This window comes from Pan paniscus, chromosome 14, assembly GCF_029289425.2.
Source record: "Pan paniscus chromosome 14, NHGRI_mPanPan1-v2.0_pri, whole genome shotgun sequence".
NCBI lineage: Eukaryota > Metazoa > Chordata > Mammalia > Primates > Hominidae > Pan > Pan paniscus.
Window position 1 is genome coordinate 83,255,524 of NC_073263.2, and position 18,624 is coordinate 83,274,147.

The following is an 18,624-nucleotide window of genomic DNA, read 5'->3' on the forward strand; positions in this document are numbered from 1 at the left end:
CTTGTTTTATTTTAATTTCCCAGAGCTGAACAGTAAAATCCTTAACAATGATTGTGGATTTATCCTTCTTTTCAGTTCTTTCTGATTTTGCTTTATGTATATTGAAGTTCTTTTATTAGATAGATATCCATTTGTCATTGTTATATCTTCTTCTTCAACTGATTCATTCATTATTATAAAGTGTTACTCTCCTTACCTTGTAAAAAATATTTTTTAAAAAATTTAAATGATCCATAAAAGCCTTTTTATAAATTAAGATTTCATTGTTTATTTTTCTGTCCTTTTACTTTCAACCCACCTGTGACTTTCTGTCTATCTTACATGGGGTTCCTTGTAGACAGTATGTTGTCATTTTTTTTAATTCAATATAATAATTGATTCATTTTATCAGAAAAAAATATCTATTTTTATTTAATGTAATTGTTGGTATATTTGTGTTGACATCCACCATTTTTCTATCTGCTTTCAATTTGTTTTATATGCTTTTTAAAAATAGTTTTCCCTTTTCAGTCTTTTCTGGAATTCACCAATATGTCTTAATATTCAATCTATTTCCTCTACATTTTGCTATACTTCTCTTTATAACTTTTAGTGTTTGTAGCTAAGATTGAAATAGGCCTCCTTACATTTTCATAATTTACTTAGAATTAATATCCTATTACTTTACACTTCACAATTTCCATTACACAAATATAAGAAACTCTCAACTTGATAACATTTTTTTCATTAACCAATTACCCTTTGTGTTGTTTCTAATATATATTTTACTTCCATGCATAGTACAAGTCCTACCTAATGATAAAATTTACTACCTTTAAACAGTTTCTTGTTGGAAAAAAATCATTCACTTATTTACTAACATGTTTATAATTTGTCATTTACCATGCTAATTATTCCTAACTACAAATCTGAATTTTCATATGGTACAATTTATTTTCAGCCTGAAAAGTTTTCTTTAGTATTTCTTGTACTGCATATATATGGTGAACCCTGTGCTCAGTTTTCATTTTTCTGAATATGTATTTCACACACATCTGTTTAAGAATATTTTTATGGGATACAAAATTATTGGTTGATAATTTACTTTCTTAGCATATTAAATATATAATCCTTTTTATACCTTTATTTTCCGATGATAATTTAGCTGTTGTTTGTATCATTGTTTTCCGTGGGTATTCTGTGATTTTTCATCTTGCTTTAAAGTTTTTCCTTTGATTTTCAGCAGTTTGACTATGATGTGCAATGTGTGGGTTTTTTTTGGTATTCATCGTGCTTCTCATTTACTGAGCTGCATGGGTCTTGAAGTCAATGTTTCTCAACAAATTTGGGAAATTTTCAATCACTATTTTGATCTGTTAAGGCCTTTCTTTTTCTTTTTCTTTCTTTCTTTTTTTTTTTTTGAGATTCCAAATACATATGTACTACATTACTAGGAACTTCCTCATAGTTCACTGATACTTTGCCATAACTCACTGAAACTCTACCATTTTTATTTTTATTTTTTTCTCTGAGTTTTAGTTTGAATAGTTTCTACTAGTAAATTCCTAATGTTCACTAATCTCTTCTTCTGTAGTATCTGATCTCCTAATAAACCCATCCAATAAATGTTTTTCATTTCAAATATTGTATTCTTCACTCGCAGATTTGTGCAATTGACTTTATCATTTAAATGTTTCTCTTATGATTTATCTTTACTTCTGAAGATCATCTGTTCTAGTAAGTCTACAACTATACTTAAAATAGTTTCTTTAAACTCCTTAAGGGTCTGCTGTTTCTAACATCCAGGTTTGAGGTATGTTGTCTTCCTTTACAGAGTGTTTAGTTTTGTTCTAACAAACAGTTAATGTATGGTAGTTTCGCTTGAACATTCTGAGGCTTCACTTTAGGCTTTGTCTTAAAGGGTTTAGAGAAGTTCTTACAACATGATGTGGTCCTTGTTCTTAAAATGTGTCCTTTCTCTTGTGTCAGCAGATGTCTCAGATTATTGAAGTCCGTCCAGTCAGACGGGTCAGAATGCCAATGTCTCCCAGCTCCATGTGAACTCTTTGGTCTGTCGCAGCTGCTTTCTGTTTGGCCTTTAAAGTGTCATCATGAGCACAATGAGAGCAGACCTTGGATAAGGATTTTTGGTGAACCCCAGTCCCATACAGTTTCCTTGAAATTTCCAACTGTAGCACTACCCCTGAATTCTGACCTTTGTCTACTCTGCTTAGCCGGACTACCATGCTGTCCTTGGGTTTCATCTACTTGAGTCAAATTTAAAAGACTCTTTCTAGGTAGAGAAATGGGGTAAGTGTGGGGCCTACCTCATATGCTTTTCTTCTACTTTTTTTTTTTTTTTTTTTTTTTGCACTTCCAGGGTATCATTTTCCTCTAAGATATGTCTGAATATCCTCTCAAAATAGAGATAAGATTTCAAGTTCAGGAACAAAATTTCTAAGTGCACCTTTACACTTAAGTAAAATCGTATCACACGAATTTTCTATTTTCTCAAGCTATAATTATTCTCTATTTGATTTAGGCAATTGTATTGTCGTTATAAGTAATATTATTGAAATGGGAAAAGCTCCTTTGTCCCCCTCCTAAGGCTTACGATGGTGGTGAGGCTTGCTTCTTCAGTGCCCCACTGCTCAAATCCCTAGGGGAAGCATGCAGACGGGCAGTTCATGGGGCTGCAACCCCACAGCAGCATCTAGGGTTGAGTGTTTATAGCTCCTGAAGTCCTAGTGGGTTGTGTTACAGTATGCTCATTCAGTTTTGCCGTCTACAGGCGGCTTGTGTTCATCAGCTCAATTAGACCCTCTAACTTATCACAAGGACAGAGGGCTTTCTGTATCCTGGGTTCTTGCCTTAGTGTATCGGAAAAATCAGACCACACGTGGGCTAGGAGGATGAGTGCAAGGTTTTATTTAGTGGAGGTAGCTCTCAGCAAGGCGGATGGGGAGGCCAGAAGGGGGATGGAGTGGGAAGGTGGTCTTCCCCTGGAGTCGGGTTGCCCAGCCGCCAGATTCTCCTCTGACCGAATTCCCTTGAGTGTTTGCATGGTTTTGCCATCAATGGCCTTCCGGCATCTGCCAGAGTGTTCGTCTGCTGGTGTGTTCCTCTTGATGTCCAGCCACGTGTGTGTATGCCTGCTAAGGTCTTGGGGTTTTTATGGGCACAGGATGGGGGGCGGGGGGGCGTGGTGGACCCAAGTGTTCTTGGATAATGCAACATTTGGGCAGGAAAAGAGGAGTGTCTGTCCTTACTTAGGTCCTTGGGCACAGGCCCAAGGGTGGAGCCCTTGCCAGGTACCCCACCCTTCTCTACTCAGCACTTCCCTGCCCCCCTCCCATATCATTATGAAGAGCAACTTTTCAGTTAAAAATGTAGCTTTGGTGATCATGATGTAATGTATTTGTAAACTGTGTCTTCTAAACTTAATTTCCTTGTTTTTTTTTCTTCCTTCCTTTGAATTTAAATTTTACATTCTTAAACTCATGTTTTAACTTTACTTCCTGCATATCCTTCATTTTGTTAAAATAAATAATAAGGAAAGCCCAACAGAAATAGGAATAACTAAGGAAACTAATATGGACCAAGAAGTAATTGCAACACAGATACTGAGTTATTAATTATATATATATTATTTTATATACAACACGTACATAAAGGTTGCATTCTATTTTTAAAATTAAGAGAAGTAAAATAATAAATTTAAATGCTTCTCTAGTATGCCTAGATCTTTGTAAAAGGAAGTTATTTTCAATTCTAAATAAATATTTATTGAATTGATACATTTAATAAAATCTCAAACATATAGAATACTATATTTTAGTATTTTAATTTTACTAAGTAGAAAATAAAAATATTGCAAGTATCTCGAAAGGTACAGTAAAACAAGCACATTGCAACAAGATCAAGATAAAGGAGGAAATCAGAAGTTCAGAAAATTGGAATTAAAAAAAGCTCAAACATGCACCATCAATTTATTACTGGTCCTATTTATATTTTAAAGCTGTGCTTAAAGTTGATGTAATCTTTCTGTTCATTTGCAGTTCCATTGTGAAAAAAAATGAAATTTCACTTAGAAAAGATATTGCATAATTTTTTATTTTTCTGGTTTGCAATACCTTTAATATGAATATTTTCCCTACTTTGTAGCACAGGACCCAATCTTTGCTATGAATCAAATGAAATATTGGATTTCATTCTATTAAATTTTCTTCAGATCAGGATGACTTAAGTTGCTTAGTAGTTCTTCCTTTCAGTGATGCATAATGAACTATATATATTTTTAAATAACGTTATTGTCTCAGAATATTCTGCTCACAGACTGAGAAGCATCCATTAGCCAGAGAAGAATTTCTGGCTCCTGAAGAAATTTCGTTGCAGAAATATAATTGGAAAAAAAAAAAAAGCATGAAAACACTTTATTAGACACCAATCAAACGATTCTTTTTTAAAAGTTGCCTTATTTTTCTTTGTGTGAGGCGGGAGAATAAGGTCTGGAGGCAGAGAACCTAAGGTCGATTCCCGCTGACTTTCTAGAACTGAATGAAAAGGAAACCTCTACCTCTCCCTGCCTAGGTTACAAAAGGATCAGAGGCAACTCCCTTTGCAACATCCCACTTTCCACTACTGTGGCAAAGGAAAAATGGAAGGTACCTCTGATTGGTCTCCTCCTGCAACCAGTCTTCATGTGCATAGGGTGTAACTTTGCAACTTCACTTCAGCCTCTCATTGGTCACCTCTTGTGCCCAGATTGGTGGTGGGCCACTCCTTCATTTACATAGTGTGTAACCAAGCAACCAGTGGGAAACCTCTAGAGGGTATTTAAACCCCAGCAAATTTTGTAACCAGCGATCTTGAGTCCCCTGCTCTAGCCTGCTATCACTCTGTGGAGTGTACTTTCACTTCAATATGTCTGTGCTTTTCTTGCTTCATTCTTTTGTTGCTTTCTTTGTGCTTTTTATTCAATTCTTTGTTCAAAATACCAAGAACTTGGACGACTTGTAGTCAAGACCCTCCTCTGGTAAGAAAAGCAGTATCAATTTTGTCATGGAGTAAATATTCAGTTTTAAAATATATTGATCAATGTGTGCTTACTACAATTTAGAAAGGCTGCACATTAAGAAAGACCTATCTATAGTAAGATACCATAAACATTCAAGTCATTTTTCTCCCAATAACTTGCACATTTAAATAAAAATGGGAGACAGCAACACTATCACTATTACAGAGGCAGCTGCATGTGACGTAGAAACTAGGAAATATGGTAGCTTTTTCCATCAGACTCTATCTACAATTTAGTGTCTAATTAATTATATTTACCTAAATAAGCCCTATTTGAACTCTGAGTAAAATAAGTTATCCAAAAAAAGATATGTTTTTATGACATGATTTTAATCAAAACCTTGCAAATACTATCCATGGTAGCAATAAGCTTATTATTTATGCTGTACTTTAATAAGCTTCATCCTGTTTAAAGATTGCTATGTTGAGATATCCAAAATAATTTCAATTGCATAATAAATACCCATAGGCAAGACATTTGAGAAGTAATAAGCTGTTTATTGAATAATGAAGTGCATTAAATTCATCAAAAAAATCTAGATCTCTGGTATAATAAGAGTGTCCTAAAATAGTGCACCATGAAAAATTATGGGCAGTAACTAGGTATTTTATGCTATGAAAAATACCTTACACTGAAATATACAGATAATTTACCAGAAACATTTTATTGGAAGTAAAATATTTTATCTCTTTTCTAACTTTTTTGTTACACCCTGAAGCTAGTGCTGATCATAATGATATGTTTTTATTCACATCTTGTGATCATAATGCTATGCTCTTATTCACATCTAGCTCTTAGTGAATGTGATCACATAATTTGGGATCTCTTAGCTTCTCTCTGCTGTAATCTACAGAAGTGTGTACAAACAACTCTTTCTGTCTTCAAGCATCATCTCAGAGAAATGAATATCTAAAGTTAATGTTTAGCATTTTCTTCCTATGTGCTTCTGTAGTGTTTTTTTCATAGCTTGATCGTAATATTTTAGCATTTTTAATTGTAATTTTCCCTCTTTCAAATTAAATGCAATCCTTCTTGCTATCCCAGTGTCTACCTGCCTATCAAAATGGCTAGAACGCATTAGACACTCCATAAGGATATATGGCATAAAGCTAGAAATTATAGATTACTCTCCATCTACAAATATTTTACTATTGTTTCTTTATATTTAAAGAGTAACAACAGTCTTATATATTAGAAATACATCATCACTGCATTGATTTTGTATTCCACAATCATATGTAATAATAATAATAGCTAACATTTATCAACTGCATGCTCCATGACAGGCACTGTGGTTAGTGCTTCACATGGATTAACCAAGTTGATTACCATTTAAAAAGTCTGTGAAGTAAGAAAATATATCATATCAATTTTTAAAAGAAAATTAGGCAGGGTGCGGTGGCTCACGCTTGTAATCCCATCACTTTGGGAGGCTGATGCAGGCGGATCACAAGGTCAGGAGATTGAGACCATCCTGGCTAACACGGTGAAAACCCGTCTCTACTAAAAAATACAAAAAATTAGCCTGGCGTGGTGACGGGAGCTTGTAGTCCCAGCTACTCAGAAAGCTGAGGCGGGAGAATGGCGTGAACCCAGGAGGTGGAGCTTGCAGTGAGATGAGATTGCGCCACTGCACTCCAGTCTCGGTGACAGAGCGAGACTCCATCTAAAATAAATAAATAAATAAATAAATAAATAAATAAATAAATAAAAGAAAAAGAAAATCGGAGTTGCAAAGGATTATGTAATTAGACTAATGTCAAAAAAAAAAAAGAACTAAAATTTTTCACAGTTAAAATTCTTTCTGATTCTGGAAACCTGTTTCTTAGCCACTACAGTTCAATACCTCTATGTTTCTCTCCTTTCATCCCTCCAACCCCACCTCCCTTCCTCTTTTCCTGGCTCCCTTCTTCTCACTCCCGCTTTCTGTATTTTTCTTAGTCTCTCTGTTTTTCTTTGTTTCTCATCCATAGCTTTTACTAAACACTAAATGCATTAAACTACTGAGTAATAAATTTCAGGGAGTGTTTTCCTTTGAGAATATGCAAAACTTTGAAGCAAACAGCACACGTGTTTAAAAATAGCCCTTTGGGAACAAGAGAAACAAAACAAAACAAAACAACTATGTCTTCAGTCTTGTATGAATAGAAGCAATGTATAATATTTCAGTAGTCTGGAAATCATTTAACTTGGCAACTCGAAACAGCTGGAACAGAGCTAATGATTGGAAAATAATAAAAATTTTTTTAAAAAGTTAGTGTATATATGTAATAGACATCAAGAATCTATGGACTAAAATTCTTGTACTTTACTGACGAGATTTCTTAAGACTGAAAAAGAAAGCAGACCATCTAGCGGGTTTTATTCATTACACAAACATAAACATAGCAACTTACTTGAATAACTGGCAAGCTAAAACTTGTCTGATGATATCAGAGCTACTTATATTTCTTATTTCCATCTTCTGTGTCTTTGTTGTTGATTAGAAAGATTTCTCCTTTCATATTAGGTTATGATCAGGTATTGCATTTTGGTTGACTGAATAAAGTCAATAGTGTTATTTGTAGACTCTTCAACAGTGAAACATGATTTAAAAAATAATGCCAATATGATAGGTTAAAAAAAACTAACCGAACACAAATTTACCTGGGTCAAATATTTATCAGAATAAGCTTATACATAATATTAAGGAGAAATATATTGAGGTTATAACCTCAATTTATTATATCAACATTTGCACCTGTTTTCCATAAAATTATATATGGTAATATTTTAATATTTCTATATCATATATTCTAAATGATAAAATTATGTTAAATATTAAAACATCCCTTTTTGAATATAATTATTAAACTGAATATGCTAATATTCCAGTGGTCCATTTGTCTCGTCAATGGAAGGAGCATTTAGTATGATAGCTTTTTCTGCTTTAGTTAATAAGCAAGCTCATGCCTATGGATTTCAGAGCTCTCCAGATATAAGATGGAAAGGTAAATAGAGGGGAACCTGATTCTTAAAATATATAGGACTAGAATTATCACAGCAATTGGGTATCTAGGAGGGCTAACACATGCTATGATGTTAGGATTTTTAATGATACCAATGGCTCAATTTAACTGGCATCTGAGGGACAATACTTTCAGATAATCAAAAGGATGAAGTATTTAGCAGGCAACTATACCTAGCGGTGCTGCAAATTTGTTTCAGTGAAGGCAGGAAATTGGTGAAAGCATGATTAGGTAGCAGGCTGCGGGTCCCGGCCTGACAAATGTCTTTTTCTTACTCTTTCTAACACATTTCCCAATATAACATTGCCAGTGTACCTCTGTTTTCTGAGCAGGTAGGGAATAGGGAATTGAAATAATGTACATAATTCTCTTAACCAAAGTATACATTTTACTATAGTTGGAAATATGTAACCTGGGCTATTTTATAGACACATAAACTACTTTTATTTTTCTTTTTTGTGGCAATTCTTCTGAACTACTGTATATTGAAGACATTATTTCTAAACTGCCTTTTAATATTCTTTTTAAAGTCTCATCCTCTATAAAATTAAAACTTCCTTGATTATAATGATTGTGCCACATTGCTTTCTTTTTAAAAAACAAATCAAGATACATTAAGAATATCCAATTCATATTTTTATAGTAAATAAGTTTTTAAAAGTCAAGTACAATGTGTTAATTACTAAAGTAATATTAGTGAAGTAATGTGCTTCTTTTAACTGATATCTTCTAAGATACTTTTTGATAGTGTATGGATATTCTCTTTAGATGTGTAAATGACCTTTTTTTTCAGAGTGGCAATTATGTTGCATCTTACATTTACTTAAGAAAGATAAAATTATATAGGAGAAACCACACACACACAAACATACATACATATACAATCTGTATCCAGATTGTAGTTGTTGAGATGAGGAAAATATTGCAATGAATTACATAATTAGTCAGTTACAAAACTTTTCCTGTGAGCAAATAGCAATCCATCTCAGTGCAATGTGCCAAGTGAGACCATTCCAGCAATAACCATTAAGACTCAGAACAGAAAAGCTAAAGCACACCAAACAGAAAGAAAGATTGACTCATTAAAACTAAATTCTCCTTTCCCCACAGGATACCCTTGAACATTCTCCTTAATATGGAGAATTCTGGCTGACATTTGCAAGAACCATTTATAACTCAGATCCTGGATGAATTGCAGAAAAAGATGGGTGCTACATGCACAGCAGAAGTCTTAGACTTTTTTTCTAATTTGGCAGAAAAGATTCTCAAACATTCTTAACATAATTTGCTATTACATTTCTATGTGAATTCCTTTACGATTTTAAAAACCATCATCATGTTTTTGTAAGTTAGTCCTAATTTACATTTTAATTTGACAAATGTCTTGATTAAAGCAGATTTTATGAATTGCACCTGGTTAGCTGGTACTACTGGCATTTCACATTTTTTAACATTGATGATTTATACTAATAACTTTTCAAAATGTCTATTAAGCCAAATGAGTACTTTTTTACATAAGAAATTATGTTAAGCAAAACCAGCTTATTCATTTCTCTTATTTGATGTTACTTGTAATGTTGTTGCAGCCTATTTTATACACATTGACTTATCTGACTTATTACTAATTCTGATTTGAAGATATTTCATCATTTTTTTCATTTTGTTATTTAGTAATTAAAATAATTTCTGGGCCCTGATTAGTTTTAATTAAATTCAATCTATTATATTAAAATAATCTAATAGAAGGCATTTCAACTGTTTCAAACTTATTAAGCAATTTGTTAATAATGATATCAAATAAATATATAAGCTATTCAATTTGTGGAGAAAAATCTATAATCAAAAGTTAAGGATTTGTTTTAAAACACTCCAAAATAAGCTTTAGAAGATACTTGTAATATTGTGCATAAATATTTTTATATAAAAAGAAAATTCCTTCAAAAATAACATTTATAATTATGGACTCTATATAGGCCAGTATTTTAAAAAGTGTAATGTATGAGGTATAAAATTATTGATCTAATAAATTAATATTTTTATTTTAGGAAAAGTATTTGCATTGATATTTTTACCCTACTTTTCATTTCCTTGTGAAATATAGACTGATTCCATTTACAAAGCATGGTACAAGCTAACATTTACTTACTATGTTTATATGGCTTATCCTCAGTAACACCTTTCAATTTTAGGTAATGTAACCTTTTAATTTTTAATCAAAACTGAGTCCCATTTGAGTGTAGAAGAGTACTAATAATAGGTAATTTGTTGTTATAGAAAATCGAACCAGTTCTGGACTGAAACTGAATTTTACTAGCTTGGATGAGCTGATTGTTAAAAAAAAGTTTTGTAAGCCAGGTTTTAAAAATGATTCACTTGAATTGGTCACCACAGTGGTAATTTTTTCACCATGGAAATCAGCTAATGCTAAAAATTAGGACCTGCACTCCCCAGCAGTTGTTGAACATTCACTAGAACACCACTGACCTGGAACATTTTAAGGATGAAAGGATACACTTAATTATGCCAAAGCACAGGAGTAAACCAAGACTACTCCAGGTAACTGAGCAATGTTACAATCTTCATTGTAGGTCTTATTTTAGGTTGTTAAGAATAGTCATGAAACGTGTTTATTCTTGAAGTTTCTTGAAGTATTCACGAGGTTTCATGTTGCGGTGACATAATGTTATTAAAGAAACATGAATACAGCATAGTAGGGGCAGTTATTAAAGAAACATGAATACAGCATATTAGGGGCTTACTAATACTGCTCTCAAATCTATTCTTCACACCACAGGTGGAATGATGATTTAATGTAACACAGGCATTCTTCTGGTCTAAAATATTAAAAGGCATCCCATGCCAGTAAGGGTAAAGTCCAACATGCTTGATATGGGTTTTACTAAGAACAATTGACCTGCTGTTTGATTTCATCCCTGGTCTCATTTTTTATTACTTACCTTGAATCATACTGAAAGGATTTCTTTTCTATTTATTTTAATGTATTGTGTGCTCCTTTGCCCTCAGAAATTTGGACATGTTCTTTTGTCTGCTTGGAATCACCTTTAATTCATTTCAGTAGGTAACTCATTCCTTTCTCAAAGAATGGCAAAATAACCCATTCTTTGTATGCTAGACCTGTGTGTCTGCAGGAATCTGTTCCTGAGTGCTGATTTGGTTTTCTGCTTTTGATTTCTGAATCAAATCTGGAATTTTCATCTATTTCAAGGTCATTCTTGATCAATATACTCTGTGTGCTCCACATCTAACCAGTTTTGAGTATTGTAGACCTTACAGAGTAATTCATAAGAACACATATTCCTCTAACGATGGGCATCTTATATATCTAGGTCTGGAGCTTTAAGTATCAACTTTATGTTGATTACTCCAAAATACATTCCGTCACACACAAGGTCACCCCGAATTCTAAATTTGTAATATTTCAAACCTGTAAATTTAACATTTTAATTTCATAGCTAATAGACTTTTCTTTCCTGGAATGTCCAAAGTGAACTTGTGGCCCCTGACACTTTCAGAATGTTTCTGATGTCAGGAAATGATATCAACAAACTACCCAGCATCTCAAGCCCAAAACACCTAAGTTATTTTTTATTTCTAATCATTTTCACTACACACATACTCCTCCCAGTAATTCTGGTCAATATATCACAAATCTGTTACTCTTCACCATCTCCAGTGCTGATCAACTGCATAAAAGTTGCAGGTATTTATGGTTCAGGACACCAGTCACTGCAGTACATGCTGAACTGCTCTGTGGGCTCTGCTCTTGTCCACCTCCCTCTTTCCACTATCCATTCTCCAGAGTGTTCTTTTTGAAATAGAATTCTTTTTTAACAACATTCTGTTATTATTAAAGTCTTCAAATAAGTTTTCCAATTTACTTATAATAATATGTGAGCTCCTTAATTGAACAACAGGGTTAATTGTCTCCCCTGCCTATTCAGTATCACTTTTATGAATTCAAAATATCTGAGACAGGTCTCAATCAATGTTGAAAGTTTATTTTGCTAACGTTTAGGGCATGCGGATGACACAGCTGCAGGAGGTCCTGAGAACATGAGCCCAAGGTGGCCAGGGAACATTTTAGGGAGGCATGAGACATCAATCAATGTATTGTAAGATGTACATTGGTTTGATCTGGAAAGGTGGCACAACTAGAAGCAAGGGCTTCCAGATCATATGTAGACAAGATAAAAAAGGCTGCATTCTTTGCGGTCCTTGATAGCCTTTCACTGAATACACAATTTAACCTGGCTCAGTAAAACTGCATTTTCACATAAACAGTAGGGCAGAGGAAGCACTATCATATGCATTTGTCTCAGGTGAGCAGAGGGATGACTTTCTATCCAGGACCTGTGAGGATAAGCCATCAGTTTATATTGCCAGTGAAATTTAACTGAACTGTTTTAGGGTAAAGATCTTGAGGCCCACAAGGAATTATCTTGTGGGCAAATTGCGAGGGAGGTTTGTAGCTTTTTTTTTTTTTTAATCTTTGTAGCGATCTTATTTAGGAATAAAATGGGAGCCAGGTTTCCCTGAAGTTGTTCCCAGCTTGACTTTTCCCTTGGCGTAGTGATTTGGGGATCTCAAGATTTATTTTATTTTTTCACACTTGGCTACAACTATCTCCCTACCGAATTATCTTCACACTACACACACAGCCACCTTCTTTATATGTCTTGTGCCTAAGATCCCATATTGCTGCTGCCTTAAGTCTTTGCAGTATCTGACTCTTCTACTCAGAATCATCTTCCCCAATTCTTCACAGAGTTGACTTTTGTTACAAATTAGTTCTGAAATTAAATATCATCCATATCAGTTTCCTAACAGAGTACCACAAACTAGGTGGATTAAAATAACAATTTATATCTCACAGTTCTGGAGACTAGAAGTTCAAAATCAAGGTACTGACAGTGTTCATTCCTGTTGAGGGCTCTGAAAAACAATCTACCCCACGCCTTGCTCCTAGCCTTGGATTCAGAAAGCTTTGGCATGCCTTGGTTTGTAGTTGTAGCATTCTAATCTCTGCCTCTCTATTCACGCAGTGCTCTCCCTTCTGTCTCTGTGCCTACATGTTTCTCTTTTTTTAAGAACAACAATCACATTAGATTAGGGCCCATTCTAGTGACCTCCTCTTAATTGTCTTACATCTCCAAAGACCTTCTTTTGAAATAAGGTTACATTCACAAGTACAAGGTTTGGCACTTCCATACACCTTTTTGGAAAGCACAGTTCAATCTATAATATCACCTTCTCTGGGTATGTTTTAAGTAAAACATCCCACTCACTCGCATAATGTGGTATCTAGTTTTCATCATAGCACTGATCATTATCTGTTATTTTTGATTAAGGGTTTGTTGTATGCCTTCCCCCAAACAAGTGATAAATTCCCTTAGAAAGTGACATCTGCTGTTGTTTGTTCTGTTGATTTTCTAGCTCTAGTGCCCAGAAGAGTGCATAGTATACAGTAAAAACAATATAAATGTGAATTATTAATAATGCATTTATTATAATTTGTATTATCCCTAATATAGCTATTATAATATCTGTTCATTTTAATAACGCTATTACAATATGTGATATATTATATATGCCATTTTAATTTTGCCCTTACATTATAATCAGGATTTTCTACTTAATGACCAGTCAACATTATGGTAAATGTTTTGTGACTTTTTTTTTTTAATCCAATAGAACATAATACAATTCAAGAGTGAATCTCTCTCCATTACATCAGTGTAGCACAAAATCCGGTTTTTGGCAGTGTTCCCAGACAATCAGGGTTACAAAGTCATCTTGTCCTTTACATTTGTGTATAATAGAGAAACGTGAATCATTGTGATATATTGCAATGTTACTGAGAGGAGTTGACCTCATTCTGAAAGTCACATGATTCTTTTCACTGTCAGAAGCAATTTATAAAATTGATAATCATTATATTAATTTAAAATAAAATAAATCATGGAATAAGAATTAAAGCCACTACAAATCTATCAAGTAAAAAATTATAATCAAGCAGAATGTTATTTTATCAAGAATTTAATGTAATTCTTTCAATATAGCATGAGCTAACCTGTAGAACCAGATAATTTTTGAATTGTATTATACTGATGATTTGTATATTTTTTTTAAATGGTAAAATCTAAATCTATGAGAAACTGGCCTATGCATGGTAGTTTAGATTTTCAAAGTTTTCACATATTTCCATATTTTAAAATTAGCAAATTCTTCATGACAGTTACTAGATTTATTGGTCTTTCGGACCACTACTATGCAAAATATTGAATTGTAGCATAATTTTTGAAAGTTGTAAATTCTACCCAATGTAATTGAAAACTAAATATTTGCCATATACATTTTAGTAAGTTTAAAAAAGAAATAGTATATAGCAGTGCTACTAATTTGTGTAAATGGATTTGATAACTTGAGACTATACTGAATTCATTTATCAAATCTTGGAGTTTTGGGAGGTGTCTTTAAGGTTTCCTAGGTATACAATCCTATCATCAGAAAACAGAGATAGTTTGACTTCCTCTCTTCCAGCTTGGATGCCCTTTATTTCTTTCTCTTGCCTGATTGCTCTGGCTAGAGCTTCCTCAAATTTTATTCTAATGCATTTTCTTTTAAGTCTTTTAAGTAAGCTAGAGCCAGTTTTTCTTGCTTGCAGTAACAAAATTCTATTTTATGCTTCCTGCAATGTATCTTATTTTAAGATGACTACTTTTGTCTTTTTAAAATGTTCAGTTCATTGAGTTTTTTTTTTTTTTTTTTTAGAGGGAGTCTTGCTCTGTCGCCAAGGCTGGAGTGCAGTGGCACTATCTTGGCTCACTGCAAGCTCTGCCTCCCAGGTTCACGCCATTCTCCTGCCTCAGCCTCCCAAGTAGCTGGAACTACAGGCTCCCGCCAAGACGCCTGACTAATTTTTTTGTATTTTTTAGTAGAGACGGGGTTTCACCGTATTAGCCAGGATGGTCTCAATCTCTTGACCTCATGATCCGCCCGCCTCAGCCTCCCAAAGTGCTGGGATTACAGGCGTGAGCCACAGTACCCGGCCCATTGAGTTGTTTTTTAATTTTAATTTTTATGGGTACATAGTTTGTGTATATATTTATGGGGTACATATTTTGATAAAGGCATACAATATGTAATATTCACATCAGAGTAAATGGGGTATCCATTACCGCACTCAGTGTTTTTGTGTGTGTTATGAACATTATAATTATACTCTTTTAGTTATTTTTCAATGTACCATAGATTATTGTTTTTCATTGAGCTTTAATGATTCTATTCATATATGGCATGACCAGTCAAAAGAGATACCTTCTGGAGCAGGTTCTTGAATAACATTATTTCATTCAACTTCATTTCAGTATAATGTTGATGAGAAAAAAAAATTGACTCCCAGCAGCGCCACTCTCTGTGTGGAGTTTGCATGTTTTCCTCATGTCTGTGTGGGTTTTCTCAGGGCACTTCAATTTCCCCCAACATCCCAAAGCTGCGCACATTGAGTTCGTTCCCGTGTCTACATTGTCCCAGTCTGAGTGAGTGTGGGTGTGTGAGTGAGTATGCCTTGCCATGGAACAGTGTTTTGTCTAGGGTTGCTTCCTCACCTCTGAGCTGCTGGGATAGGCTTGACCCAGAACTGAAATTACTGGGTGAATAATAATCTTACTTGATTTATTAATATTTTGTAAATATAAATATAGGTAGAGTTCACATTTATTTCAATATTTAATATTAAAAGTGTTTTGTGTTTTTATTTGGAAGTTTGGTGATGTTTTTCTCACCAGAAATATGCCACAGGAACTTAACTCTTATTTATATTAATTGGCCTATACAAATTTTGTTATGCAAAATTTCATGTAAAGTGGTGGTTTTCAAGGACCTATTGACAAAGTTAGGTGAGGATTGACTATTTTCTTCACCTTAACGAGTTTTCTCATGCCATTTTCCAGCCAAACCCCTTCCAGAGACCAGTTCATCACAAGTGCATTTTTATAAGCCAGTGACCTCCTGGTAATTGCCCTGTTCAGGGAGATCTTGAGTTTGAATATGAGCTTTGCCATTATTCCAGTTCTGCCAGCCTCTAACCCTATAAATTAGCATATGCCAAACCTTCCTGTCTTTTAATACATATATATTTTAAGTTTGTCAAAATTAGAAAAAAATACCTTTTGAGTCATATTTTTTGTTTCATTTTATGTTTATGCTTATTCTCAAAAAAGAATAGTTTATCTTAAAGTATATTGTATTTTTTGTGGAAAATGGACTGGTAACCCTCTCCTATTTTTAGTATGAAAAAAATGTGTTTCAGGAAAATAAATGTATCAGCTTTCCTATAAGACTACCATAATATTTAAAGTAACTGGAGAAGATGCTTGTATTTAGTTTGTTTTATTCTTTTAAAACGAATACACAATAATGAGGATCTCATATGTAACTTCCCAAATTTTCTGTCTTTCATACTTGATTCTCAAATTAATGAAATAAGTAGATTGTATTCTATCTTTATATTATTACTCATTAATTTTGGGGAAAATGCTTCAATAATGGCTTTTGGAGAAAATGAAAAGATGCCACATTAATTGTAGACAACCATTTTAAGATACATTTCATTCCGCCCCACTGGCTGTTCTGAAAAGCCATCTTTGCATTGTTCCTCGTCCGCCTCCTTGCTCGCCGCAGCCGCCTCCTTGCTCGCCGCAGCCGCCTCCTTGCTCGCCGCAGCCGCCTCCTTGCTCGCCGCAGCCGCCTCCGCCGCGCGCCTCTTCCGCCACCGCAGACTCCGGCAGCTTTATCGCCAGAGTCCCTGAACTCTCGCTTTCTTTTTAATCCCCTGCATCGGATCACCGGCGTGCCCCACCATGTCAGACGCAGCCGTAGACACCAGCTCCGAAATCACCACCAAGGACTTAAAGGAGAAGAAGGAAGTTGTGGAAGAGGCAGAAAATGGAAGAGACGCCCCTGCTAACGGGAATGCTAATGAGGAAAATGGGGAGCAGGAGGCTGACAGTGAGGTAGATGAAGAAGAGGAAGAAGGTGGGGAGGAAGAGGAGGAGGAAGAAGAAGGTGATGGTGAGGAAGAGGATGGAGATGAAGATGAGGAAGCTGAGTCACCTACGGGCAAGCGGGCAGCTGAAGATGATGAGGATGACGATGTCGATACCAAGAAGCAGAAGACCGACGAGGATGACTAGACAGCAAAAAAGGAAAAGTTAAACTTAAAAAAAAGGCCGCCGTGACCTATTCACCCTCCACTTCCCGTCTCAGAATCTAAACGTGGTCACCTTCGAGTAGAGAGGCCCGCCCGCCCACCGTGGGCAGTGCCACCCGCAGATGACACGCGCTCTCCACCACCCAACCCAAACCATGAGAATTTGCAACAGGGGAGGAAAAAAGAACCAAAACTTCCAAGGCCATGCTTTTTTTCTTAAAAGTACTTTAAAAAGGAAATTTGTTTGTATTTTTTATTTACATTTTATATTTTTATACATATTGTTAGGGTCAGCCATTTTTAATGATCTCGGATGACCAAACCAGCCCTGGGAGCGTTCTCTGTCCTACTTCTGACTTTACTTGTGGTGTGACCATGTTCATTATAATCTCAAAGGAGAAAAAAAACCTTGTAAAAAAAGCAAAAATGACAACAGAAAAACAATCTTATTCTGAGCATTCCAGTAACTTTTTTGTGTATGTACTTAGCTGTACTATAAGGAGTTGGTTTGTATGAGATGGTTAAAAAGGCCAAAGATAAAAGGTTTCTTTTTTTTCCTTTTTTTGTCTATGAAGTTGCCGTTTATTTTTTTTTTGGCCTGTTTGATGTATGTGTGAAACAATGTTGTCCAACAATAAACAGGAATTTTATTTTGCTGAGTTGTTCTAAAAAAAAAAAAAAAGATATATTTCATTCCAACTACAAAGACATTACAAGTGTTTGAGATGGTAAACAAACTGATTATCATAATTTGATCAATATGCAATGTACACATGTACTGAAACATCACACTATACCCTATTAATATGTACAATGATTATGTGTCAAATAAATAATTATAAAAAGTAAAATTGGGGGAAAAAGTAGGGGGAAAAAAGGCTTATGAATGATTATATTATCTATTTTAAACTGTTTTCATTGTTCAATTAAATAACAGAATAACATTGAGTTTTTACAACTTTAAAAATACTCTAATATTGTTTTTCTTTTGGAGAGAGCTGAAATACTTATTCTTCTCTTTGGATAAGAGCTCTCATATTTAATAAAGTATGTTTTTAAATATATGGCTTTCACAACAATTACCCTAATCTGATTATATCTTTGAGGATAGATTTAAAAATACGTATTGATAGCTAATATGTACTGTAAACCATTGTTTAGTTCAAAATAATATAAAATTATGAAAATGGCTTATATTCTTCTATATGGTTTTCAATTTGGATGATATTTTGTTAATTATGCTTTGGTAGAAAAAATTATTTGTAACGTTAGGGATTTTTAAGCTTTATAAAATTATTTTTGTAAGATTTATAACAGCTTATTTTAAT

At 34.2% G+C, this 18,624-nt stretch overlaps 1 protein-coding gene across 1 annotated transcript; it reads left to right on the plus strand.

Moving 5' to 3' along the window:
- Positions 1–16,814: 16,814 nt before the first annotated feature.
- LOC100969035 (prothymosin alpha-like) lies at positions 16,815–18,147 on the plus strand. Its single transcript, XM_003832013.6, has one exon. The coding sequence runs from the start codon at positions 16,947–16,949 to the stop codon at positions 17,277–17,279; it is 333 nt and encodes a 110-aa protein (XP_003832061.1). The 5' UTR covers positions 16,815–16,946; the 3' UTR covers positions 17,280–18,147.
- The last annotated feature ends 477 nt before the right edge of the window (positions 18,148–18,624 follow it).

Coding starts and splice junctions, on each gene's coding strand:
- LOC100969035 (XM_003832013.6), top strand. CDS start 16,947: ATGTCAGACGCAGCCGTAGACACCAGCTCCGAAATCACCACCAAGGAC.